General features: G+C 36.2%; 1 protein-coding gene across 3 annotated transcripts in view; it reads right to left on the bottom strand.

The window, feature by feature from the left end:
* LOC123312336 (PR domain zinc finger protein 5-like) overlaps window positions 1-27,702 on the bottom strand; it is a 223,631-nt gene that overhangs the window by 116,734 nt on the left and 79,195 nt on the right. For 2 of the 3 annotated variants that reach the window (XM_044896711.1, XM_044896709.1), the window contains exon 5: window positions 22,584-22,982. The exons of the other annotated variant lie outside the window; for it this stretch is intronic. In XM_044896711.1, coding sequence (XP_044752646.1) covers window positions 22,584-22,982 — 399 coding nt within the window. The remainder of the gene's footprint in view (window positions 1-22,583; window positions 22,983-27,702) is intronic. 3 annotated transcript variants of the gene reach the window in all.

Consider the following 27,702-nt stretch of genomic DNA (forward strand, 5'->3'; position numbering starts at 1 on the left):
ATAAAAAAATAGAAATTAAAAATTTTGTCTAAAAAATAAAAAAAAAATTTAGGGGTGGACTACCCCTAACGTTTAGGGGGATGAAAAATAGAAGTTGGCCGATTCTCATAGATAGCTGACCCGGCAAACGTTGTTTTGCCATATAAATAATTTCCTAATGATTAAATTACTAAAATGGCTATTAAAAAATAAGGGTTGATCGTAGAAGGGTGAAAATTGAGGATTGTATGTATTTTTGTATGTTGTATCATAAAAAAATAGAAATCAAAAATTTTGTCTAAAAAATACACAAAAAAAATTAGGGGTGGACTACCCCTAACATTTAGGGGGATGAAAAATAGATGTGGGCCGATTCTCATAGATAGCTGACCCGGCAAACGTTGTTTTGCCATATAAATAATTTCCTAATGATTAAATTACTAAAATGGCAATTAAAAAATAAGGGTTGATCGTAGAAGGGTGAAAATTGGGGATTGTATGTATTTTTGTATGTTGTATCATAAAAAAATAGAAATTAAAAATTTTGTCTAAAAAATACAAAAAAAAATTTAGGGGTGGACTACCCCTAACATTTAGGGGGATGAAAAATAGATGTTGGCCGATTCTCATAGACATCTGACCCGGCAAACGTTGTTTTGCCATATAAATAATTTCCTAATGATTAAATTACTAAAATGGCTATTAAAAGATAAGGGTTGATCGTAGAAGGGTGAAAATTGGGGATTGTATGTATTTTTGTATGTTGTATCATAAAAAAATAGAAATTAAAAATTTTGTCTAAAAAATACAAAAAAAAATTTAGGGGTGGACTACCCCTAACATTTAGGGGGATGAAAAATAGATGTCGGCCGATTCTCATAGATACCGGAGAAGCACAAAAAATTTCATCAAAATCGGTCAAGCCGTTTCGGAGGAGTATGGTAACGAAAACTATGACACGAGAATTTTATATATTAGATAGATATTGGTATTTCCACACCCTTGGTCTTTTCTGTCTCATCATTCCTGATAATGGAAAATGAGCTCGATATACAGGGTGTTTTCTAATTGAATGTAAATTTATGGGGCTGATTTTTAGGCCCATTTTAAGAAGAAAACTTCATATTAACATATGTCCTAAACGTCTTACCTTTCGAGATACAGGGTGGTAAAGTTTTCAAAAATGAATAAATTATTATCAATATCTACAATACCACTTCAAATATTTCGATGAAATTTGTCATACGTTGTGTTGGCGATGTGCGGAAAGGTTACGTTTCGCTTCGTGCTCTTAGAAATTCAAGGAGATTGTTGATCTGAATACAGAACAATCGTAATTTTTGTGCTACACATAGGTTAAACTGCTACAGTTGATCCTATTGCATAGGGACTAGTGTTCTTCATCTCTGATAATAGTAAATATAGGAACAATGGAATGCAAGACCTGTGGAGAAAACATAAACAAGAAAACACCAGGCCTAACATGTGTGGAATATGCGGGGGCTACGGAAATGGTATCTGTTGTGATGTTTCAAAATCGCAATTGACCTTGATCAAGAAGACGGCGAGAGCAGGTTGGAAGGCCGATTGCCGATCATTGCGCACGGACGGGAATGGTACTATACTATCGAATGGGTCCCCTCCTGCGTCATTGAACAGGCGGTTTTCCACTACACCTGCGGTTATTTCCCGGGGTGAGGATGGACTTTCGGAATCAGTTTCTCATCTCACTCTCGAAATAAGAAATCTTCAGGCAACTGTGGAGTTTTGCTCCGAAAAGATCAGCGATTTCGAGTCGAAACTCGGTCAATTCACCGAGGTTGTTGCAAGGATGGCCAAGTTGGAGAGATAAAATGTTGGAAAGTCACCGAGTTGAATTCTAGGATAACCAGCCTTGAACAGCATAGCCGTTCAAATAATGTTGAGATTCAGAATGTACCCGAGAAGTCTGGGGAGAATATTCTCAACATAATCGAAAAGATTGGAAGCTTCATTAATATGCCTATTAACGCAGAATCTCTGGACTATGTAACCAGAGTTCCTACGAAACTAAAAGAAAATCCCAAGAATATCATTGTTCGCTTCCATTCAAAGATTAAGAGGGATAACTTCCTTGCAGCTTATAGGACAAAGCGTATGGACAGCGGTGATAGGAGGGCTGGTTTGGAAGTTGGGGAATTGGACTGTAGACTTTATGTAGGTGAACATCTAACTAATAAAAATAAAATTCTCTTCAAAAAAGTTGGAGGAGTTGCTAAACAGAAACATTATAAATTCGTCTGGGTACAAAACAGAAACATCCTTGTGCGAAAGGATGATTCTTCTAGGATCATCCATATATCGGAAGATTCTGGGTTGGACAGAATGTAGAACTTTGATAATATTTTTGTTTTCCTTATTGTATCGTTGTTTTCTCAAAATGGCTTTGGATGTGTATTACCAAAATGTTCGTGGTCTGAGGGGCAAATTGTTGGATTTCAGGCTTAATTATACGGTAAATTTCCATGACCTCATATTTGTGACTGAAAGCTGGTTGAACACGAGTGTAAGTGACTGTGAATTGGTTGACACTAGTCAGTACAGTGTTTTCCGTCGGGATCGACGGGGTTAAAAGTGGGAAGAAGGAAAGTGGTGGAGTGTTTATACCCGTGCGAAACTGTTTTAACCCTGTTCACCTGCCGAACTTTCAGTGTGATGCTGAGGATGTTTGGGTAAAAATAACTGTGGGTAAACAGCTGATATGAATAATGAGACAGAAAAGACCAAGGGTGTGGGAATACCAATATCTATCATTTATATAAATTACAAATACAATTATGTTCCAATAATTAGGCGAAAAATTGAGGAACGTATACAGGCTGCTATTCTTGATAAAAAAAGTAAAATAAAATTTTTGGATATTGTCTTGTTTCCGAGATATGAGTGTTCAAAATTTCTGCTTGTCATCAATTTTAGACTCTAATAGCTGATAAAAATACAGAAATTTTTTTATCAAATGTTCAAAAATGCCTCCATTAGCATCGATACATGCTTGGCAACACAGAATAAGGGAATTGTACACTAATCGCTTGTTTTGCCTATTCTTAGTGGATTCGACTGCATTAATATTTCGTTCCATTAATTGTTCTTTATCATTAATTTTCACTACGCAAACTTGTTGTTTCAAATGTCCCCATACAAAATAATCCAAAGGATTCGAATCATGTGATCTCGCTGGCCATAGCACCTGACCACGCCGACCAATCCATCCACCATTGAAATTTTGGTTTAACCAGGCGACAACATTTCGTCCATTTTCGTAATTAATGAAATTTAATTGATTGCATACAGAAATATTATTGTCCAAAAAATAGGAAACGAAGCCTCGGACAAAAAATTTTTTTACGTGCAATCAAGAATATCATTCTCTATATGTCCCTTAATTTTTCGCCTCTAGTTTTGAATCACCCTGTATACCGTTAAAAGATCATAATTGTGTTGACAGCGCAACGTCTGAGAACTGTCTACATACTTCACAGAAGGTTCTTATCTTCAGTTCTCTGAATCTGAAGTGGAGAAAGCTCTGAAAATGTTGAATAAAAGGGATGGCCCTGCCATGTTGAATTCTTTTTTCGTGCAATCCTGTAGTTCTTCTCTTAAAACACCTTTGACGTTAATTTATAGTTAAGAACAGGAATTTTTCCAAAGTTATGGAAAGTGGCATGCGTCATTCCTGTCTTCAAAAATGGAGACAAAACCGTTGTTAATAACTACCGACCTATAAGTAAACTCTCGGCTTTGAGAAGATCTTTGAATCACTTGTTTTTCCACGGTTGGTTTATCTAGTAAAAGGTCAAATTATTAATGAACAACATGGTTTTGTTGAAGGAAGATCTGGGTAAACGAATTTAACCGGTTTGGTCGAGTACTTGCATTATTGTTTGGAGAACGGCTCACAAGTGGATATGGTTTACACAAATTTCGCCAAAGCATTTGACAGGGTTCACAGGGATTTGCTACTAAATAAGCTTCGTCAAATTGGTGTTTCGGGAGTCATGATGTCGTGGTTCAGATCTTATCTAACAGACAGGCAGCAGTACGTCGAAATTGGTGGTATTTACTCTGACAGCATTTTTGTATCATCTGGTGTGCCTCGGGGTTCACATTTAGGCCCATTGCTATTTCCAATTCATATTAATGATATTTTTAAATGCTTTAAATGCTGTAAATTTTTGTTATTCGCTGATGACCTGAAAATTTTTAGAATTATAAGTTCATTGAGGGATTGTTCGGAATTGCAGATGGAGTTACAGATTTTCGCTGCTTATTGAAGAACTAATGGCCTGTACATTAATATCCCTAAATGCTCAGTTATGACGTTTTCGCGCAGCCTTACTCTTACACATTGAAAAACATCCAATTATCTAGAGTCACCAGTGTTAGAGATCTTGGTGTAGTTTTTGATACTAAACTATGTTTTGATCAACACATAGATTCCCTTATAGCTTCTTGCAACCGTATGCTTGGATTCATAATGCGACAATGTGAGCCTCTCAAAAATCAGTTGGCTTTGAAGATGTTGTACTTTTCATTCATTAATAGTAAGTTAAATTTCGCATCAATTGTCTGGAACCCATTTTACATAACATATAAAACTAGAATTGAATCAGTTCAAAAGAAATTTCTCAAATTTTTGAGTTTCAAATGTAACTTTTATTTGAAGTCCAGGGATCCAGATAACTATGAATTAAGGCTCAAACATTTCAATTTCAACAGCCTAGACAATCAAAGAAAAATAAATGATATACTCTTTGTGCATAAACATCACAAACAAATTGAGCTGTGATAGCCTTGAAATGATTAATTTCTATGCTCCTCATAGACAACTAAGGTATAAGGATCTTTTTTATATTCCTTTAAGGAGGACAAGCAGTGGCCTAAATTCACAACTATGTAGGGCTATGGCAACGGTGAATAATTGCTCAGTTGATTTTGATTTGTTCGCCGATGGTATTATTAAAATTAAAAGAACACTTAAAAGACATCTTATGTCATGATTTTCAATTGATTGAATTGTTTTTTTTTTCTCCTCAAAAATTTAAAAATGTAATATAATATTATGGTTTAGGTTAACACTTTGTTGTACTTTATTTGTGAATACTTTTAATGGGATTTATCCTGTTATTTCATTGAGATGATGCATTAATTCCATTTTCGTCACATTTGTATCGATCTTGCATATATGAACAGGCCCAAGCAGTTATACTGCTCTGATTGAGAATTTGTTCGCGGCTAATACTAGGTTCATGTTGAGATCTTGTTTGTTGTGGAGCGCCTCCATCCACTACTCGAACCTTTTGAGATGATTTCTGTACAATGTTAACTTTAGCTTTACTAGTACGTTGTTCTCCAGTTTTATCATTTACTATTTCGGATGCATTTTTTTCAGAAGCAAGGATGGCTAGGAGCTTCTTTATGTCGATCAGTTCTTCTTTTATAGAGGCGAATTCTTCATTCACATCTTCTGATCTAGCATTTAGATCTTTTATTATTCTTATTCATTCTTGTGAACACATATGTGGTGCACAGGTTGCTTTTCCATTCAATTGGTTAGTTAAACTTTCATTCAATTTTTTTAACATCTCAATATCATTAATTTGTTTCTTTAGTTTTAAACTGTTTTGATTCATTTTATCCTGAAGTAATTTATTCGTTTCATTAAGTTTCAAATTTGTGTATGTATCTGTATCTTTTTCGTGTATTCTACCTGCTGCATTAAGGTATCTTGAAGCGATTCTCTGTTTTTGAATTTTCTTTGTTTCCATTTCTTCCCGAGATGCATCATCATTTCTCAGCTTATTTATTTCTTCCCGAAGTTTATCGATTTCCTTCTTTAATTTTCTGTTTGTGTTCATTATTGCATTTGTATCGGCCATACATTTAGTACAAAAAAATTTTAATTTCCTTTCTCTCTGACAAGCTTCTTTCCTCAGTAGCTGTCAATTTTGTGCAATTCGTGCAATCTATTGTACCGCATACATCGCATGCAAAGTGAGTTTTATTATCACCCACCACATCGAAACACTTGCACCGCATTTTCCGAAATCTACCAATATAAGACTCGATCTGACCATGACCATATTTTACTCACAAGCTGGCAACACAGCCCGCGCGAGGACATCCCAACCTCAGACAGAGGTCCGTATGTGCTATAAAGTTTTTTGTTCTATGTTTTTATTCACCGTTCCGCCGGATACCGGATAATAACAGATGTTTAATGAATATTTCACCAACAGGAACACTGAAATTTTTGCACTACATAGTGTGTCAAGTTTCAGAGATTTGAGCATACCACTTTCCACTATTTAACATCCGATTCCTCAAACAGAAATACGAAACTTAGTCGAGCGATCTTACGCGCTGCAATCGATAATCGAATATTGCCGGGCTAGTGATCCTGAATAAGAGCATATAAATGGAAAAAACTTGTAAAATTTTTCGAGTATAATAACATCAAGGAAATGAAAAACAACCCAATGTTAAGCTACAATAAAAGACTCACTCCTACATTAAAAACTTGCCTACCTATTCTGCAGAAACTACTAGGGCTGTGGTCCGTATATACACTTTGGTTTCTTCTGGTTAGTAAGTGGGCGGTCCGTATATGTCGAATTTCTGACAATTCGGTTCAATATCTGTCACCAGACTAACCGCTCTGGTAACTTTCGGTTACCAAATGTGTATATACGGACCATACGCTAGGTGCTATCAATATACGAATATACGAGTACCTCTTCTATACTCCATGATTAAACTTCCTAAACCAGATAAGAATATACGTCCGATTACTTCAGCTGGTGACTGACCGGCAAATAAAATCTCCAAAATTCAAAATCATGCTCTTGTTGATAAATCGAAATTCAGGTCAAAGTACTCCATTAGAAATTCAGTAGAACTCATAGAACAGCTAAAATCCATCAACCTGAATAAGGACACCACATACCACTTATTTATCTTTCGATGTAGTGAACCTCTACAATAATGTCCCAGAGAAACAAACTTTATCTAGACTTAATGACCATTTACACCATCTTTTATCCCAAGAAAACTACTTCCAGCTGGAAGAACAAGATGTCGAGAATATAATATCCCTAATAAAATTTGCAACTAAACAAAACTTTTTCGCATTTTGGGACAAACTCTACATCATGGCTGTAAAGTATAAATGTGAACGTGCACTGTTGAACAGAAGAATACTAGATATGATTCTATGATTGTTGTTAAGGACATTGTGACAATGACAGTTATGCTGTACTCAAGTCAGTCAATAAAAATTGCATTTACCGCTCACTTATTTTCTACGCTAGTTTTATTATAATCAATATATATAATTACGAACCCAACATTACATGGTGTCAGAAGTGGGATAAGTGAGAAAGTTGTAAAATGGCCACAAACGACGCAGTATCCGGTATAAAGCCGCCATCCAACCTACAAATCGATTCGGACAAACCAACGTGCTGGAAAAAATGGTTGCAACAATTTGAATGGTATGCAACTGCGATTCAATTGAACACAAAACCAGCCATTGTCCAAGCAGCAACATTCATGGCTGTGATAGGCCCAGACGCCATCGAAATCTATAATAGTTTCAACTTGAATGATGCAGAAAAAAATAATCTACAAATAATTAAAGATAGGTTCAAAGATTACTTTGCTCCAAAAACAAACATATCGTTTGAAAGATACATATTTTTCAAGATAGAACAAAACGAAGACGAGCAATTCAACGAGTTCCTGACAAGGATCAAAACACAAGCAAGTAAATGTGAATTTGACAATTTACAGGATGAAATGCTAAAAGATAAAATTGTATTCGGAATCAGATCTAATCAAGTTAGAGAGAAACTATTAACAGAAGATAAATTAGATCTGAATAAAGCAATATCGATCTGTAAAACAAGCGAACAAGCTTCAAAACAACTAGACGAGTTTGAAGGTAAAAGCAAAACAGATAAAGTACTTGTTGTGAAAAATTCAAAAGTCAAGAAGGAACAAAACAAAAAATTCGACTGTACAAGATGTGGTACGAATCATAAACGCAGAGAATGCCCAGCTTTCAACAAACCATGCACAAAGTGCAATAAAAATGGACATTTCGCTAAAATGTGCAGAACGAAGAAGAAAAACGAAGCCAAAGAGAAAGATAGAGTGAATATATTGGAAGAAAGCACAAATTCTGAAGATGAAGTGTATATTTCTGCAATAAGTGCTGGAGAAAAAAAGAACTGGACCGAAAAGATACAAGTGGGTAAAGTGAAGTTCACAGTTAAATTAGATACGGGAGCAGAATGCAATGTGTTACCAAGGCACTTGTTAAACAAAACAAAGGCAAATCTGAAATCAAGTCGTACAAGGAAATTAATAAGTTACACAAATGACAAAATGGCAGTTCTTGGAGAAGCAGAATTACCATGTCAACTGAAAAATGAAAAAACCAACATCGTATTCAAAGTAGTTCAAGAAAATGTTACACCGATCTTAGGACTTGATACCTGTGAGAAATTAGGACTTATCGCCAGAGTCAAGACTGTGAAAGAAAATCGTGGAGAAGATATATTTGAGGGATTAGGCTGTTATAAAGACTATGAATATGATATCGACCTGATCGACAACCCAAAACTGGAGATCAAACCGTCAAGAAAAATTCCACATGCTATAAGAGACGAAGTGAAGCAAGAACTCGACAGAATGGTTAAGTTAGATGTCATAAAACCTGAAACAGAGCCTACTCCAGCTGTCAGCCCGATGGTAATCGTCAGACAAAAAGGTAAGATAAGGATTTGCATTGACCCATCAGATGTGAATAGAAACATATTAAGACGACATTTTCCACTCACTACCATAGAAGAGATCTCAGCTGATATCAAAAAGTCTAAATTCTTTGCATTGTTAGATTGCACGAAAGGATTCTGGCAAATTAAACTGTCAGAAAGAACACAAAAGATATTAACATTTGCTACCCCATGGGGAAGATATTCTTTCAAAAGACTTCCTTTTGGAGTATCATCAGCACCAGAAATATTCCAAGAGATTCTGACAAACCTCCTCAAAAATTTCAGAAACGTAAGAGTATCAATAGACGACATTTTTATACATGCAGAGACTGTAGAAGAACTCCGCAAAACCGTTGGTGAAGTCATTGAATTACTAAAAAAATCAGGCTTCAAACTTAATAAAGATAAATGCATTCTAGAAGCTAAAAGAATTAAATTTTTAGGACACATTATTTCAGCTAACGGATTAGAAGCAGATCCCGACAAAGTGGAGGCAATTCAAGCCATGAAAACGCCAACAAATAAAACAGAACTACAGAGACTGCTAGGTATGATCACCTATCTGAATAAATTCATTCCAAACATGTCGGACCTAACCAATCCTCTAAGAGATTTGTTACATAAAAATGCAAGCTTCACATGGGAAAGTTATCACGAGGAAGCACTCGACAAAATAAAACAAATACTTCAGAGTCCACCAGTGTTGAGACTATATGATGTGAACAAACCTGTAACCCTATCTGTAGATGCAAGCTCAAAAAATTTGGGAGCAGCACTTCTTCAAGAAGGACAACCAGTCGCATATGGAGAAAGAGCATTGACCAAATCTGAACAGAATTATCCACAAATAGAAAAAGAAGCACTCGCTATACTGTTTGGATGTAAGAAGTTCCACGAATATGTATATGGTAAAGAACTGACAGTGGAATCCGACCATAAACCACTTGAGACAATTTTCAAGAAAAACATACAATCTGCCCCAGCCAGGTTGCAACGCATTATGTTCAACCTTGCACCATACGCACCAAAAGTCATATTCAAAAAAGGTACTGAAATACCTTTAGCAGACTTTCTTAGTCGAGATTGTGATGCGTCCAATTTGAAATATGAACCAGAAGAAAACCTTAAAGTTGCAGTCATACTACCCATGTCATTAGATGCCAAAGAAGAACTAATCAATGCTACAAAGGAAGATCCACATCTACAGCTACTCCTTAGAACAATAATGCAAGGATTTCCAGAAGACATGAAACAACTGCCAAAGGAGATACAACATTATTTCAATTTCAAAGAAGAGTTAAGCTATTTCAGAGGACTTATTTTCAAAGCTGACAAAATTGTAGTGCCAAAATCACAGATCCCTAAAATGTTGAAAAACATTCATCTAGGACATCTAGGGATACAAAGCTGCCTGAAAAGAGCCAGACAGTTACTATACTGGAAAGGCCAATACGACGATATTGTTAATCTAGTTAAAGGATGCTCTGTCTGTGAACAAACGCAACGAGACAATATCAAAGATACAGTACTAGTCAACAAAATTCCTACACTTCCATGGCAAATAGTTGCTTCAGATTTATTTGAGTTGAAAGGAAAAACCTACCTAGTAATCTGTGACAGTTACTCTGGATATATAGATTTCCAACAACTAAAAGGCCAGTCATCATATGAAGTAATCGAACAACTCAAAAAATGGTTTTCCATACATGGAGTACCAGAAGAGTTTCAAACTGACAATGGAACACAATATATGTCAAGAGAATTCAAGATCTTTCAAAAAGAGTGGGGATTCAACCACGTCACATCCAGTCCACATCACCATCAAGGAAATGGACTTGCTGAAAAAGCAGTTCAGACAGCCAAAAACATAATAAGAAAATGCAACATGGACAAATCAGATGTTCAACTCGCTTTGTTAAATTGGAGGAATACACCTCGAAATGATCAACTAGGCTCACCTAGCCAACGTCTTCTCAGCAGAATTACCAGATCTCCCATACCTACAAGCAACAAACATTTAACACCAAAAGTAATCAAAGGAGTTCCAGCTGAACTACGACGATTAAGAGAGAAACAAGCTAACTACAGTAATAAACACACCACAAGACCAGTTGATTATAACATTAATGACAAAATAAGACATAAGGTAGCTCATCGACATTGGGAAGGAGCAAGAGTAGTAGAAAAACCTGAAGGTCTACCAAGATCTGTAATCATCCAAACAGATCAGGGCCAAATCTTTCGAAGAAACTTCAGTCATCTGCACAAGACACAAGCAGACATAACCAGCAACAGAGTTGCGGTACCTGAAACTAAATTCATGGATGAACCTGCAGCACAACCTCAATCACCAGCTGTTCCGAAGTCGACTACAAGAAATTCACCAACACACATTTCTAACAGTGTGCCAAAGTCCAACCCAGACCAGCCAGTGACACGAACATCAAGGTTCGGTAGAACCATAAAGCCAGTAGAAAAACTTGATCTTTAAATTTACATACTATCAGATAAACTACACCTAAGTCTATCATCTCAGTTATTTACAAAGAAGGGGAGATGTAAAGTATAAATGTGAACGTGCACTGTTGAACAGAAGAATACTAGATATGATTCTATGATTGTTGTTAAGGACATTGTGACAATGACAGTTATGCTGTACTCAAGTCAGTCAATAAAAATTGCATTTACCGCTCACTTATTTTCTACGCTAGTTTTATTATAATCAATATATATAATTACGAACCCAACATTACAATGGCTAACAGACTAACAATGGGTTCTTTACTTAGCGACTCTCTCGCAGAGGCTTACATGTAATTCGTAGAAAAACAAATTATGATTCTACCCCTAAGTGAATTTATAGTATTCTGGAAAAGGTATGTGGACGATGTTTTTGTGTTTGGTCCGGCACTGAAAGAGACCTAGTTTCCTTCTTAGAACTTTTGAACAGTCAGTTCAATATAAAATTCACCTTAGAAAAAGCCACTGACAACATCATGAATTTTTTGGACTTAAAAATTGAACTTAAACTGGACAAAACATACAACTTCGAGTTTGATATTTACAGAAAATCTACAAGCACTGACGTTATTATTCCTTATGACTCACATCATCTTCCAAACAAGCAGCATTTAACTTCCTGATATATAGACTGAATACTATTCCTTTATCAGTATCAAATTATAAGAAAGAACTTGAAGCTATTTACGAAATAGGCCTAAACAATAAATATCCAAAATTAATGTAAAAAAAAAGAATTAATTGATAAGAAGATCTTCCCACATCATAGCATAACTACAATCCTACAGAAATATAATTACTATGTTACTAATAAAGGAGGTAATACTCTGGGAAATATTCTAGTCACCAAGAAACCAAAAATAAAAACAACAAAAAAGTGTAGTCTATAAGATCGAATGTGAAGATCATTACGTTGGTTGGTATGACTACACGAGCTGCTAATGTAAGGGTGACCGGCCACCGAATGCGAAGTTGTTCGAAGCTGAGTGTTTTCAATGCTAAATATGACGAGCTGCGTCACTCGATTCGTAGCTTGTCAATTATATTAGCATTGAAAACGCTCAGCTTCGCACAACTTCGCATTTGGTGGCCGGTCACCCTAAGATTCTCCAAATTCTCGTTATCGATCTGTTCGCTAAAGGTGGCCACCCATTGCAAGCAGTAGCGTACCGTAGGGGGGGGCGGTGGGGCGGTCCGCCCCAGGCCCCGCACCAGCATAGGCCCCCAAATGATGGGCAAAAAAAAACCAAACATATTTTAAAAAAAAATTTAAATAACTTATCAGGCCCCATGACGGCAAAGACCTCCACATTATACAAATGGTTAGTTAGTTATTGTTCCGTCAACATTCAAAATACAGTCCACTGGGCAGCTTGATAGTAATTTATATTTGTTATCGAAACTGTTTGAGTGACAGTGAAAAGACTTATTAGTGTTACTATGTGGGGTGTTCATCACGATGCATTAAAACTAACCTTCAAAAAATTTTGAGGAAAAGTTTCATCTTTAAATATATTCTATAGGGCCCCCTCATCAAAAGCCGCCCCAGGCCCCGAACTATGTCGGTACGCCACTGATTGCAAGACCGTCTAGAATAAACGAGATAATATAGCGACATGCTGTATTTGTACTGGTTGATTAAGCTCTGAATTTCCTGGTTTGAGATGTGAACTATGTGAGAAATTTCACCATGGTAAATGTGTTAATCTTTCGAGACAACTCGTGGAGCGTTTTCGACTTCCTGGTGTGCAGTGGACATGCCCAAGCGTAGAGGCGGAAATGGATCCCCAAAAGGGTGCTCCTGATGAGGTTGAGCAGGAGTCTTTTTTGACTTTGAAGATCGTCCAGAACATTCAGAATGAGATGATAAACCTTAACTAAACATAAAATGAAGTTATGAATTTCGTAAATTTTTGTAGCGACCAATTTACTAACTTCGAAGCTAAAATAAAAAAACTTGGATGTGATCGAGAAACTATCTAAGGAGAACGAACAGTTGAAGACCAATATGAAGCTTATGAATGATAGAGTGAAATATTGGAACAACAACATTGAGATGCAGGGTATTCCAACCAAGCCAAATGAAAATATTCCGCATATAATGGAGAAATTGCAGAATACATCGATTGTTCGATTACCATAAATGATATTGACACTGCCTATCGCGTAAACGCCACCGACAATAAACCTATTGTTGTAAAGTTTTCATCGCAGAATATGAAAGAAGCTTTTTTTGCAGCTGCAAAGAATAAATACAAACACAACAGTAATGCTGGAAATTTGGGTCTTGTCATTGAGGATATTTCTGACAATATGTTTTATAAATGAACATTTTACAAATAATACTAAGACTATACTCCGACATGCTAAAGAAGCCGCTAAAGTCAATAATTATAAATTTGTATGGCTTAGAGGTGGAAGCGTGTATGCCAGGAAGAACGAGACGTCCTCACGATGTGAGCTTAATAACTAAAGAGTTATTAAGCTCACATCGATTGAGGACGCCAAGAAGTTCCATTAGTTTTACCGATAGTGTGCGGGAACCTTTTGTTGTTGTTTGTGTTTGCAATGAACTCATCTGTTTCATTTCTTTATCAGGATGTTCGTGGAATAATATAAAAAATAAATAAGTTCTTCAGAAATTCCTTATCCTATAATCAACAATGATTTTTGAGCCTCGAGAAATTCTGAAAATACAGACGAAACGTGGGCGAATTTTTAGTCTTCTGTTTTTCACCTTGGTTCTCAGTCCCTGTTAGAATAATTCACCAAATCGAGTTTTGAGTTGTCAATTTCATTTTTATGATTGTTTTGAAATTAAGTACTGTCAGAATTAATTAATAACAGTCAGTGATAATATACGAATAGAAAGATGGAACATATTTCCGACTTTAATTTGAATTAGAATACGACTGAACATTTGGTGACCCCGACGAAAAAGAATCGATTATGAGTAAAAGCGAAAGAATAAGAAGGAATTGCACCGGACAAAATAGAAGTTTGTCGAAGGAAGTCATTTGGCCTGAAAATTTTGGACGTCATCAATTTTCCAAGCCTGAAGAAGAATCCAGGATGATATCGACAAATTTAGATCAAGGACGCAATGAGACCACTTCAAAATTGAACCTTTCTGAACAAAAGAAGAAGTCATCAAAAACAACTGGAAGTTCATCCCACAGTGTTGCAAGGAGAAGAATAGCTTTAGAAGCTGAAAAGAAGCGCCACGATCTCGAGATGAAATTAATCGCTTTAGAAAAACAAGAGATCCCAAAAGCAACGGAAATTGTGAATAAGGTAGAAGATTTGAGGAAAGATGAGATTTCAACTTCTTCACATAAATCGGAAATATCGGAAACGTTATATATACCTAACAATAAATTGAGGAAGGAGGAAACTTCTAAATGGGTTAATAATTTACCAGATGTATACACTGAAATTAATGAAAATCATAAAATAATGTAAACGACTCAGACTGCTAATGAAATCAGATTACTGTGTGATACAATTCAAGAAGCGAACTAAATTCCAGAAACACGTGTATTGAATTTCCTTATTTCGACGCTAATCCCAAAGACTGGCCATAATTTATTCAACTATTTAATCATACAATTTCTTCATATGATTATTCTGATAAAGAAATTACTTTAAAAAAGGGGACCTTTCCAACTTTATGGAAGGAAGCTTTGGTGATACTCATCTTCAAATGCTGCCAGAGAACGAATGTAGGGAATTACAGGCCAATCAACAAATTATCGTTGATACCGAAGCTGTTCGGAAAACTCGTCCATAAATATCTTTTGTCTCATGTTGCTCAGCTCATAATACCAGAACAACACATTTTCCTTCCTGGGAGATCTGTGGAAACTGATTTGAGAATGCTCAATGAAGCTGAATAACTCGCTTATTTGAACTCATATTCGAAATCCGTTGTTACATTCTACAGGCACTTTTTTATGAGGAATTCGAATATGATAATATTGAATTTTTTGATAGAGTCATTTTCGAGAAACGATAGCGATTTCTGATTCTTCAAATGTGAACTATAGTTGAAAGTTCTTGCTGCAATTTTTTTGCTGATTTCAAAAATGTATCATATGCTATTCACATGAATGTTACACGAGAAAAAAAATTCAATACTTTTTCCTACTTTACAACTCTCTTTTGAATTATAAGTAGGCTGGCTCACCATAGTGACCGTTGAATATGTATATTTTGTGGACATGAGCCTCTATGATTGGAATCACGGATTGCTGAATAAATATTTCGATGAGGAAGTATCTAAAGCTGTGTACTTGGAAAATTCTAAGATGAAGTCAAGGAGTTTGTATCTCAGCAAGTATATTTATTTTTTGGTAGAACGTTTTCGGCTACAATAGGGTAACCATCTTCAGTACCACTGAAACACATAAACATTAAAGGTCCCAAGAACGTCTGGGTCAGTCTATAACTTACATGTCAAATTAATAATAAAGAGTATCTAAATGATTACAATTGACGTTAAGGATGGTAACATTTTCGGTTTTTGCCATCAGCACAATAATTCATAATTCATGTGGACCTAACCTTACAAAATCATGAAACGAAACAACCGGAACATCGAAACAGGTGAAACAACACTAATCAGTCAATAACACAGATACACGCAAAACAGGTAGAGCAGGAAGTCGAACATTTTATACAATTTTTTTTTTTTTTTTTTTAAATTTTCTTGAATAATGGGATATAAGATTTATTTAGGTTCAAGTTCGTTTGAATATTCAAGCATTTGTCATTTTTCATAATTTCGTCTTCTATATGAATATTCTCTAAAAAGTCAAGTCTTGTTAGGTTTTTGGTGTCTGTCCTCAGGATAATCTTGGAGTTTCCCTGTGGACTGAATGCGTGATTATTGAACTTGACATGATGTCCAAAAACTGACTTGTCGGGATATCTCAGATGTTCGGATATTCTCGTCTTTAACTGCCTAAAGGTTCTACCGATGTAGGTAGCTTCACAGTCGCCACAGCCCAATCTATATATTCCACTCCTTTCCAGGTCATGGGTTTTGTCCTTTGTATTAATCAAGTGGAGGCCCAGAGTGTTAGTTGTTTTTGCGGATATTTCAATGTCTGGGAAAGCGCGTTTGAGGATTTTAACTGAACCCTCATAAGTTCTTGTGTTGATAAAAGGGAGGGAGAAGAATTTTCTGGCGGGTGCGCTGTCGGGAACAGGCGGATAGGCGATCCTCATTAGATTCCTTCTCTTGATCTTCTCGATTAGAGAAGTGATTATGGAGGGGTTGTAACCGTTGTTCTGAGCCAACTGCTGTATGATGTTCAGTTCGGTTTCATAGTCAAATTCGGTCATGGGAACTGACAGGAGTCTATTGGCGAAAGAGTGAAAAGCGGCCATTTTATGCGACCTCGGATGGTTGGAGTCTGCATGTATAAGTACATCGGTCTGTGTGGGTTTATGGAAGATCTTATAAGAGAAACTCTCCTCGCTTCTACTGATGGTCAAGTCAAGGAAGTCGATTGATCCCTGGGTTTCAACTTCTAAGGTAAATTTGATATTTGGGTGTATTTTGTTAATCTCATGGAGAAGTTCAGTTGGAGACATCAAAGATTCTCTGATGAGGACGAAGACGTCATCGACGTATCTCGACCAGTGTAAAATAACATGGCTAAACCGTGTGAGGATTATCTTTTCTACAAAATCCATAAATGCGTCTGCGATGAAAGGTGAAAGTGGATTTCCCATCCCCAGTCCGTCTAGTTGTTGGAAGAACTTTTTGTTGAACAAGAAATAGTCTTGTGAAAGGCAGAAATTGAGGAGAGTGATGACATCAATGCGGGTTTGTTCGGGAATTTGCTGACTTATAAGAAACTGGTTCACGATTTTCACGCTCTCGTCTTTGGGGGTACAAGTGAAAAGGTTGGTCACGTCAAAGGAAACCATGAGGCAATCGGTGCCCGGCCTAAGATCCCTAAGTTTTTCAACCAGACAAAGTGAGTTCTTGACGGTAAACTCTGGCTCGAAATTGCACAATCTTTTTAAGACAGATAATATGAACTTAGAGAGCGTATAGACTGGTGTGTTGACAAAACTTACGACAGGTCTAATTGGGACGTTCAACTTATGAATTTTAGGAAGACCGTATAGCTTTGGTACGCTTGGATTGCTAGGAATGAGGTTTTTTGGAGCGTTAAATTCGGACAAAAACTCGTCGCATGCCTTCAAGTATGTTTTAAACTTCTTCATTAAAGTTGGCTGGGGAGAGTGTTCCAGTGTTTTAAAGTTCTCCGAGTCAAGGAAATTTTCAGTTTTTTCAATGTAGACGTGTTTGTCCAAAATGACCAAGCAATTGCCTTTGTCGGCTTTTGTAATTATCAGGTTGTGAGTTTCTATTTTTTCTTTAACGGATTTTAGAACAGATGGGAATGGTCTGTTGGGACAGAAGGGAAATGAAGTTTTCCAAGGTAAGCAGGAAGTTGAACAATCTAATTTCTCGTAAGAACTTCAAAACTAACAACGTCAACCGACGTCCCAGTCAAAATTTCTCGGACTTCAAGTTCCACGAAAGAATCAAAAATATGACACAAGTTAGATTCGACGAGGATGAACTCAACTTACTAAAGCTTGGCCTGAAATTCTCCTTTGAAAGAACGAACGCTCCTCCACAGCGCCGATTACAGCTGAAAGAATTTTCCGTGGAGTTAGACGTTATCTTGGAAAACATATGTAAAGATGATCAACATCGGAATGATGTAAGAAACGAGCTTCTCAAGCACATCCAACCTCTCCCAGCTAGACCTGCTAAAATTCATAACAACACCCCCCACAGCTCCGGTCCCAACAGACCATTCCCATCTGTTCTAAAATCCGTTAAAGAAAAAATAGAAACTCACAACCTGATAATTACAAAAGCCGACAAAGGCAATTGCTTGGTCATTTTGGACAAACACGTCTACATTGAAAAAACTGAAAATTTCCTTGACTCGGAGAACTTTAAAACACTGGAACACTCTCCCCAGCCAACTTTAATGAAGAAGTTTAAAACATACTTGAAGGCATGCGACGAGTTTTTGTCCGAATTTAACGCTCCAAAAAACCTCATTCCTAGCAATCCAAGCGTACCAAAGCTATACGGTCTTCCTAAAATTCATAAGTTGAACGTCCCAATTAGACCTGTCGTAAGTTTTGTCAACACACCAGTCTATACGCTCTCTAAGTTCATATTATCTGTCTTAAAAAGATTGTGCAATTTCGAGCCAGAGTTTACCGTCAAGAACTCACTTTGTCTGGTTGAAAAACTTAGGGATCTTAGGCCGGGCACCGATTGCCTCATGGTTTCCTTTGACGTGACCAACCTTTTCACTTGTACCCCCAAAGACGAGAGCGTGAAAATCGTGAACCAGTTTCTTATAAGTCAGCAAATTCCCGAACAAACCCGCATTGATGTCATCACTCTCCTCAATTTCTGCCTTTCACAAGACTATTTCTTGTTCAACAAAAAGTTCTTCCAACAACTAGACGGACTGGGGATGGGAAATCCACTTTCACCTTTCATCGCAGACGCATTTATGGATTTTGTAGAAAAGATAATCCTCACACGGTTTAGCCATGTTATTTTACACTGGTCGAGATACGTCGATGACGTCTTCGTCCTCATCAGAGAATCTTTGATGTCTCCAACTGAACTTCTCCATGAGATTAACAAAATACACCCAAATATCAAATTTACCTTAGAAGTTGAAACCCAGGGATCAATCGACTTCCTTGACTTGACCATCAGTAGAAGCGAGGAGAGTTTCTCTTATAAGATCTTCCATAAACCCACACAGACCGATGTACTTATACATGCAGACTCCAACCATCCGAGGTCGCATAAAATGGCCGCTTTTCACTCTTTCGCCAATAGACTCCTGTCAGTTCCCATGACCGAATTTGACTATGAAACCGAACTGAACATCATACAGCAGTTGGCTCAGAACAACGGTTACAACCCCTCCATAATCACTTCTCTAATCGAGAAGATCAAGAGAAGGAATCTAATGAGGATCGCCTATCCGCCTGTTCCCGACAGCGCACCCGCCAGAAAATTCTTCTCCCTCCCTTTTATCAACACAAGAACTTATGAGGGTTCAGTTAAAATCCTCAAACGCGCTTTCCCAGACATTGAAATATCCGCAAAAACAACTAACACTCTGGGCCTCCACTTGATTAATACAAAGGACAAAACCCATGACCTGGAAAGGAGTGGAATATATAGATTGGGCTGTGGCGACTGTGAAGCTACCTACATCGGTAGAACCTTTAGGCAGTTAAAGACGAGAATATCCGAACATCTGAGATATCCCGACAAGTCAGTTTTTGGACATCATGTCAAGTTCAATAATCACGCATTCAGTCCACAGGGAAACTCCAAGATTATCCTGAGGACAGACACCAAAAACCTAACAAGACTTGACTTTTTAGAGAATATTCATATAGAAGACGAAATTATGAAAAATGACAAATGCTTGAATATTCAAACGAACTTGAACCTAAATAAATCTTATATCCCATTATTCAAGAAAATTTAAAAAAAAAAAAAAAAAATTGTATAAAATGTTCGACTTCCTGCTCTACCTGTTTTGCGTGTATCTGTGTTATTGACTGATTAGTGTTGTTTCACCTGTTTCGATGTTCCGGTTGTTTCGTTTCATGATTTTGTAAGGTTAGGTCCACATGAATTATGAATTATTGTGCTGATGGCAAAAACCGAAAATGTTACCATCCTTAACGTCAATTGTAATCATTTAGATACTCTTTATTATTAATTTGACATGTAAGTTATAGACTGACCCAGACGTTCTTGGGACCTTTAATGTTTATGTGTTTCAGTGGTACTGAAGATGGTTACCCTATTGTAGCCGAAAACGTTCTACCAAAAAATAAATATACTTGCTGAGATACAAACTCCTTGACTTCATCTTAAATATTTCGATGATTAATTTGCCATCGTTTGTTCTCGCAATGTTTGTCATGCTCATCTTACGATGGTTCACAATTCGAATACTACCGTTGACAGAAGTGCCTACTTTTCATAATCTTACTTTTGCAAAGATTATAGATAGCTATCGTATTTTGTTTATATTACTGACTCTTTAAGTTTTTTTCATAAATAGAAAAACGATAATTGAATAAATTTTCTTCTCTAATAATCAGACGAGCCTTTTACTCTCTTTCAAAGGATATCTATCTCGATATCGATATATAAAAGAAATAATTATTCGATAGTCGGTGATTCCTATCACAGAAGGTTGAGTTCAATAGGATTAGGTGGAGTTCACGAACCATAATGCATTTTCAATGGTCGCTATGTTTACGCCAGCCTACTGAAAATTCAACAGTGAATCGAAAACCAGGAAAAAGCTATATATTCAGGTGAATAGCGACATATCGATACATTTTTGAAATCAGCAAAAAAATTGCAGCAAGATGAAAGAACTTTCAACTATAGTTTACATTTGAAAAATCAGAAATCTCCGTCGTATGTCGAAAATTACTGGATCAAAAAATTCACTAATATCATATTCGAATCCCTCATAAAAGAGTGCCTGTAGAATGTAACAACGGATTTCGAATACGAATTCAAATAAGTGAGTTATTCAGCTTCATTGAAAGTGACAATTTCTAAATTTTCGTTCATAACTCAAAATCTATGAACGTTAGGCTGGATCTGTTTTGAGTTTTGGATTAGTCAAGAAAAAAGAGCTCGAGAATGTGTCGTCCGTTTTCTTCTAGCTGCTATTGTTCTCGAGATCCCTTCAGTAGACAACGAATTTTGCCCACCCTGTACTCTGACCTGTGTAAGTCATTTGATAAAACAAGCCATAATATACAACTTAATAGGCTTTCGGAGGTTGGTGTGAAAGGCGATCTCCTGCGCTGGTTTGTGTCCTATCTTAAGGGTAGATTACAGTTTGTTCTGGTCCAGGGATTCAAATCGTTTAAATACACTTCTTCGTCGGGTGTCCCTTAGGGATCTCACCTGGGACCACTTCTCTTTCTGATTTATATCAACCCTATAAAAAAATGTTTTAAGTATGGCAGATTCCTGTTGTTTGCTGAAGACCTCAAGGTATATATGCGAGTACGAGAGCTCCGCGATTGTTTATTACTCCAATCTGACTTAAATAGATTCGTCCATTCTGCCAGGAAAATGGTTTATTTTTAAATATTGAGATGTGTTCGTAGATGATATTTACCCGCAAAAAATCCTATATTCACTTTTCCTACCAACTTAATGGTGAGATTTTTCGGGTTTCAGAACAGATAAGGGACCTTGGGGTTATTCTCGACTGTAAATTGTTGATGAACCAGCATATCGACTTCATAGCCGCGAGTGCTTGGCGAATGCTGGGCTTCGTGATGAGGAGGACAAAATAATTTCGAAGTCCCTCGAATATACTCGTATTATATTATGCATCAATCGGATGAGGGAAGTAAAAACACACTTGTAATAATTATATACTCTTGACTACTAGTTTCGGCCAGTGACCATCTTCAGGCCAGCTGAAAAGTTAACATGGGTCACATCTCAAATATATAAAACAATAATGAGTGGAGATGTACTCAATCTGAACTTGAAAACAACAAACTTCATAAAGAAAATGATTATCTTGGAGTGCATAACCTCACAACAAGAAATCGAGCAACGTCAAAAGATAAAACAAAAAGGGAGGTTCTCATCACAAATATCCTGACTTACCGACAATGAAAAAATGAACCCCCCTTTTTGTTTTATCTTTTTGACATTTTCTTTATGAAATTTGTTGTTTTCAAGTTCAGATTGAGTACATCTCCACTCATTATTGTTTTATATATTTGGGATGTGACCCATGTTAACTTTTCAGCTTACCTGAAGATGTCCATTGGCCGAAACTAGTAGTGTCAAGAGTATATCATTATTACAAGTGTGTTGTTACTTCCCTTATCCGATTGATAATTCAAGCAAACTCACGGAGGAATTCATCAACAAGATCTGAATTAATTTATCAAATCGAAAAATCGATGTTTAGAGGTAGCAAATCGCAAGGTATCTCTGTGAAATGTTGTATTGTAGTAGACTGTGAGAGTTCTACCGATTCCATATGTCATCTAGGACTATGTTGTATTAGTTATAAACTGTAAATGTTTTCAGAGTCCCGAAGAAGGCCGTAATCTCGGCCGAAATGTCGATGTAAGAATATTAGTAGTAGTTTACAATACATAATCAATGTTCGAGTACAAATTTATATTCACCTTATTACATCCAGAGCAATGATAGTCTCCTCTATGTCCTTTCAAGTGTTGAATCAGGTTGGGTAATGTGGAGAAATTTTTGAAACAAACGTCACAAACAATTTCTTCCTTCACCTCCTCGATATCGAAATTGAAATAATCCATTGTTCTGAAATTTTCAGTCACCAATAAGTTTTCAGTATTAAAGTTTTCTACGACCATCATCTGTGTATCTTCACTTGAAGGTGTTTGAATAATGAGATCAGAATTCTCTAGATTCTCGGGTGATACAGTGCTGTTCAAAAGAGGGCCTCCAATTGATGCTTCTTTGCACACATCTGATGATGTTTCCGCTGTTTCGTATGTTGTCAGTTTTTTCTTATTACTGTATGTACTCTTCACGAGGAGTTGACACAGGCACTACAAAATTAAAAGATTTTAAAATAGAGGAGTTCTCAATAAATTATTTGAGGGAAGAACTTTTCCACAATATAACAGCATCAAATTTTGTCTATTACCATTAACAATATATTGACATGTGTGCATGCGAAGAATTGAAAAATACCATTGTGGAAATACATTTTAATGGTAAACAAATCGTTGTAAATTTTCAATCAGGCCCTATTCTATTATATGATTTTGCTCAAGATGATGGGTATTCTTGATGCAGAACAACTTGGGTACTCAGAATTTGAATATGAAATGGTTGAGGAATTTTTATTACATACAGGTTGTCCGTTGCCCCTAAGGATGTTGTCGGTTTTATCAACATCATTGACGACCTCCTTGGGTTCCTATGAATGAATAGGGTGGAGAACATAAGATCTACATAGTCGCAGTTCCTGAAAGGCTAATCGAGCCACAACGACACCGGTTTAAATAACAATAGGAAGGTGGGACTTTCGATTTCACCGGAAGTGACTCAAACTTGATTGATTTATATGGGTAGCCCTTTATTTTATTAGGAAAAATAATTTCTCTGCGTAGTTTGAATGTCAAATTAGTTGGATTTTTCTTCAACTACTTTGAACCGATTCTGAACTATTTTGAGTGCGAACCAAAATAAAACTTTTTCAGTGCAATGCAAGAAAATTGCCATAGAACTAAAGATTTCAGGTCTATCAAGTTAGCCCGGAAGTTGTGGCATTTCGAAAAGAAAATTTTTCCAATGAAAATGCTAGCAAAGTGCTGGCGAATGCTGAAGAAAAAACTGAAAACTCTCATATAGATTTGGAAAAATTGAAGTTTGAATTTTCCGGGCCAACTTATGTGCAGTTCGGAAAACCCAGCATTCTTCATCGATACATATTTCGAAAATAGTAAATGCTAGCGAAATGCTGGCGAATGCTGAAGGAAAAACTGAAAAATCTCATATAAATTAGTATAAAATGGAAATTGAATTTTCCGGTCCAACTTATAAGTAGCCCAGGAAAGCCAGCATTTCCCATCGATATTTTGAAAAAATGAAATGCTAGCGAAGAAAAGTGCTGTCAAGTGCTGAAGAAAAAACTAAAAAATCTCTTATAGGTTTGGAAAAATTGGAAATTGAAATTTCTTGGCCCCCTTATATGAACCACGTAAAAGTCAGCAATTTTCATTGATATCTAGCTATGTGCGGGCGAATGACCAGTACCACTAGAAAAATGGGTGATTCAATTTGCCGGGGCACTTTGTTCGAAAAAAAAAACCATTCTGATGAACAGCTTTATTATTCCAGCAGTAAGACAATCCGTCCCTTAGTTATTAGTTGGCCATGACTAAACGAAATGATTCATTTTTCCGCTATTGCTGTTGTCTCTGTTAACTCCGAAATAGGCCATTTTTAGTCAGCGAACAATATAACATATGTATGAGTTCTAACAGAGGTTAGTTTAACGGGGTACCATACATACAATTGGGCATATGATACAAGAGCTCAGGGAACAACCTCCGTAAAAAACCCTGTCTCTCCGTGAATAGTGTAGTGATGACAGATTTGTTCACAGAATAAGCTTTTAATACTGAAGGGGTTCTTTTCCATTGACATAAAAATTTCTCATTTCTACGACTGTCACAAAATACCTCCATGATGATTTCTAAATATAGTACATTGTCATACACCTTTTCACTATGCACTAGTTGCTTTACTATATTCATAATACAGCCTTCATCAAACTGATTCGAAGACTTGATCATAACTGAGGAAAAAATAATCAATCATAGGTACATAACTTGCTCTCCAATTGCCCTGTGAAGAATATCATCTCTGCGTCAAAAATCTTCTGTTGTCGTCTTTAGAAATCCCTTCAGTACTACTATTAATAATATTCCAAATGTAACATATTCATAATGATGATTAAAATATATCCAAGAATTTTTTTGTAGTTCTTCAATATAGGTAGGTACCTACATACCTATATTAATTCTTGGATTATTATATGCCCCATAACTTGTGTGAACTCAACAGTTTATCAGTTATTCGCATTCGCATGAAAAAAGTAATTTTTCTGATATTTTAACAGGGGAGGTTTCTATCCGAAAAAATCATTTCGATGTCGACCAATATGTATTTATGAAAACTCTGCTTATTGACTGAACTGGGCATCCACTTTGTTCGTGATAACATCATCAAGTTGGACAAATCGAATTCATCACAAGTCAATATTTTGAAATGCCAATTTCATTTTTGATTTTTCGAACGGAGGAAATTTTTCTCAGAAGAATCCTTCACTTTGAATGAAAATGAACTTCAAGAGGCATCGAGGCAGAATTTAATATACGAGAACAATGGAATTTCGGACTCAGAAGTCCGGAAACTTCCGGAAATCACAGCTATGGTCTGAAATTAGGTAGGCGTTTTCTTATAACATTTTCTACGGTTTCCGGATATCACACAGTCTCACATAATATATCGAATATATGGTATTTTTATTTTAAGGCGCAGGTCTCAATTAAGAAACCCTCTTCTCTTCTGTAGAATTGACAGTAAGAATGAAAAATATTCCGATTTGAAAAGCTTGAGTTCAGATTAATTTATTAATTATTCCACTCTGATGATCTGTTCATGAACATTCGGTACAAGCAAGCAGTGTTATTATATTTATTACTATCCTAATATTTACCTTTGTCACCACTGTTTCCATAAGTCTGGAAAAATTACTGCCCTGGTTTATGAATTAAGATGTGAACTTATGAAAGCAGTTCAAGAAGAACAAAATTTACCCAATAATTTGAAGGTGATATCGTGTGTCACAATCCTTACAAAACTGCTAACAAAACTAATGAAAACCAATTTTTTACCTTGGTGTTAAACTGCTAGGGTTTTCTGTCATGGTTGTAACTATGAAGAAATAATTCGTACAGCTTACAGAGATAATATTCTTCACAGGGCAATTGGAGAACAAGTTATGTACTCATGATTAATTATTTTTTCCTCAGTTATGATCAAGTCTCCGAATCAGTTTGATGAAGGCTGTATTATTAACTTTTTCTTTCTGCTCTAGTTTTTTGCTTCAGACATAATTTCGAGATGGAGAGAGAATATAGTAAAGCAACTAGTGCATAGTGAAAAGGTGTATGACAATGTACTATATTTAGAAATCATCATTGAATATACAATGGAGGTATTTTGTGACTTGTATCATACGCCCAATTTTATGGTACCCCGTTACACTAACCTCTGTTAGAACTCATATATATGCTATATTGTTCGATGACTTAAAATGTCATATTTTGGAGTCAACAGAAACAACATAAATAGCGGAAAAATGAAACATTTCGTTCAGTCACGGCCAACTAATAACTAGAGGACGGATTGTCTTACTGCTGGAATAAAAAAGCTGTTCAGCAGAATGGTTTTTTTTCGAACAAAGTGCCCTGGCAAATTTAATCACCCATTTTTCTAGTTGGACTGTTGATTCCGCACATAGCTAGATATCAATGAAAATTGCTGACTTCTACGTGGTGCACATAAGGGGGCCAAGAAAATTCAATCTTCAATTTTTCCAAACCCATATGAGATTTTTCAGTTTTCTTTACAGAACTTGACAGCAGCATTTTTTCAAAATATCGATGGAAAATGCTTGCTTGCCTGGGCTACATATAAGTTGGAACGGAAAATTCAATTTCCAATTTTAATCTATATGAGATTTTTCAGTTTTTTCTTTAGCATTCGCCAGCATTTCGCTAGCATTTTTGATTTTGAAAATATCGATGAAAAATTCTGGGTAGTCCGGGCTGCACATAAGTTGGCCCGGAAAATTCAATTTCCAATTTTTTCAAATCTATATGAGATTTTTCAGTTTTTTCTTCAGCATTCGCCAGCATCCGTATTTCAACTTAAATATGAATTAATCGATCGATAATTTCAGGAGTTATAGCCAAACGAAAATTCTAACTCTATATGTAATCCAAGGTAGGTGTGCACATTTTTTTGTTTGATCTTTATTTCGTTAAGTTTTATGTTAAGTGGTTTCGTGGGTTTATTTTTCTGACTGAAAAGAAGAGCAACCGTTTTATCCACATTCAAGATGAGCCTGTTTTTGATTAGCCAGTCCTGGAATCTTTGAGATCAGCCTCAATTTTCTGCTGCAAAACGTCTAGATCCCTACCCTCGTAGAACAACGCTGTGTCGTCAGCAAACATGTAGTACAGTGCCTCCAATCCCGCAGCTTCAAGATCTACCACATACAAGAGATACAAAAGTGGACCTATCACTGATCCCTGCGGTACTCCCTTCAACACCCTTTCCTCTTTTTGAGCTTCTTGTATTTCCTATAACTGTGTGATGTCTTCTGTTCTTCAAAAATGTTTTTATAAGTGTGTGAGCTTTTCTGTTAATTCCCATTTTTTTAAGTTGATTTAAGTGTAAATCATGGTCAACCATTTCAAAAGCTTTTCTTAAATCTATAAACACTACTATCACATAATTTTTTAATTCCATGCTAACACTTATTCTTTGTACTAGGTTTGTTGTTGCCCCTAATTTTAAGCTATTACTCTGAAAGCCATACTGATAGTTAGAGAAACTTGAAACTAAAGTAAGAGCAAATTCTATTTTTAATTACCGTTTGCAGAATTTTTGAAAATATTGACGTGACTGCTATTGGACGGTAGTTGTTGGGATTAGTTCTATCTCCCTTTTTGAATAGTGGGCTTATTT

Source organism: Coccinella septempunctata, chromosome 4 (genome assembly GCF_907165205.1).
Source record: "Coccinella septempunctata chromosome 4, icCocSept1.1, whole genome shotgun sequence".
NCBI classification, from domain to species: domain Eukaryota; kingdom Metazoa; phylum Arthropoda; class Insecta; order Coleoptera; family Coccinellidae; genus Coccinella; species Coccinella septempunctata.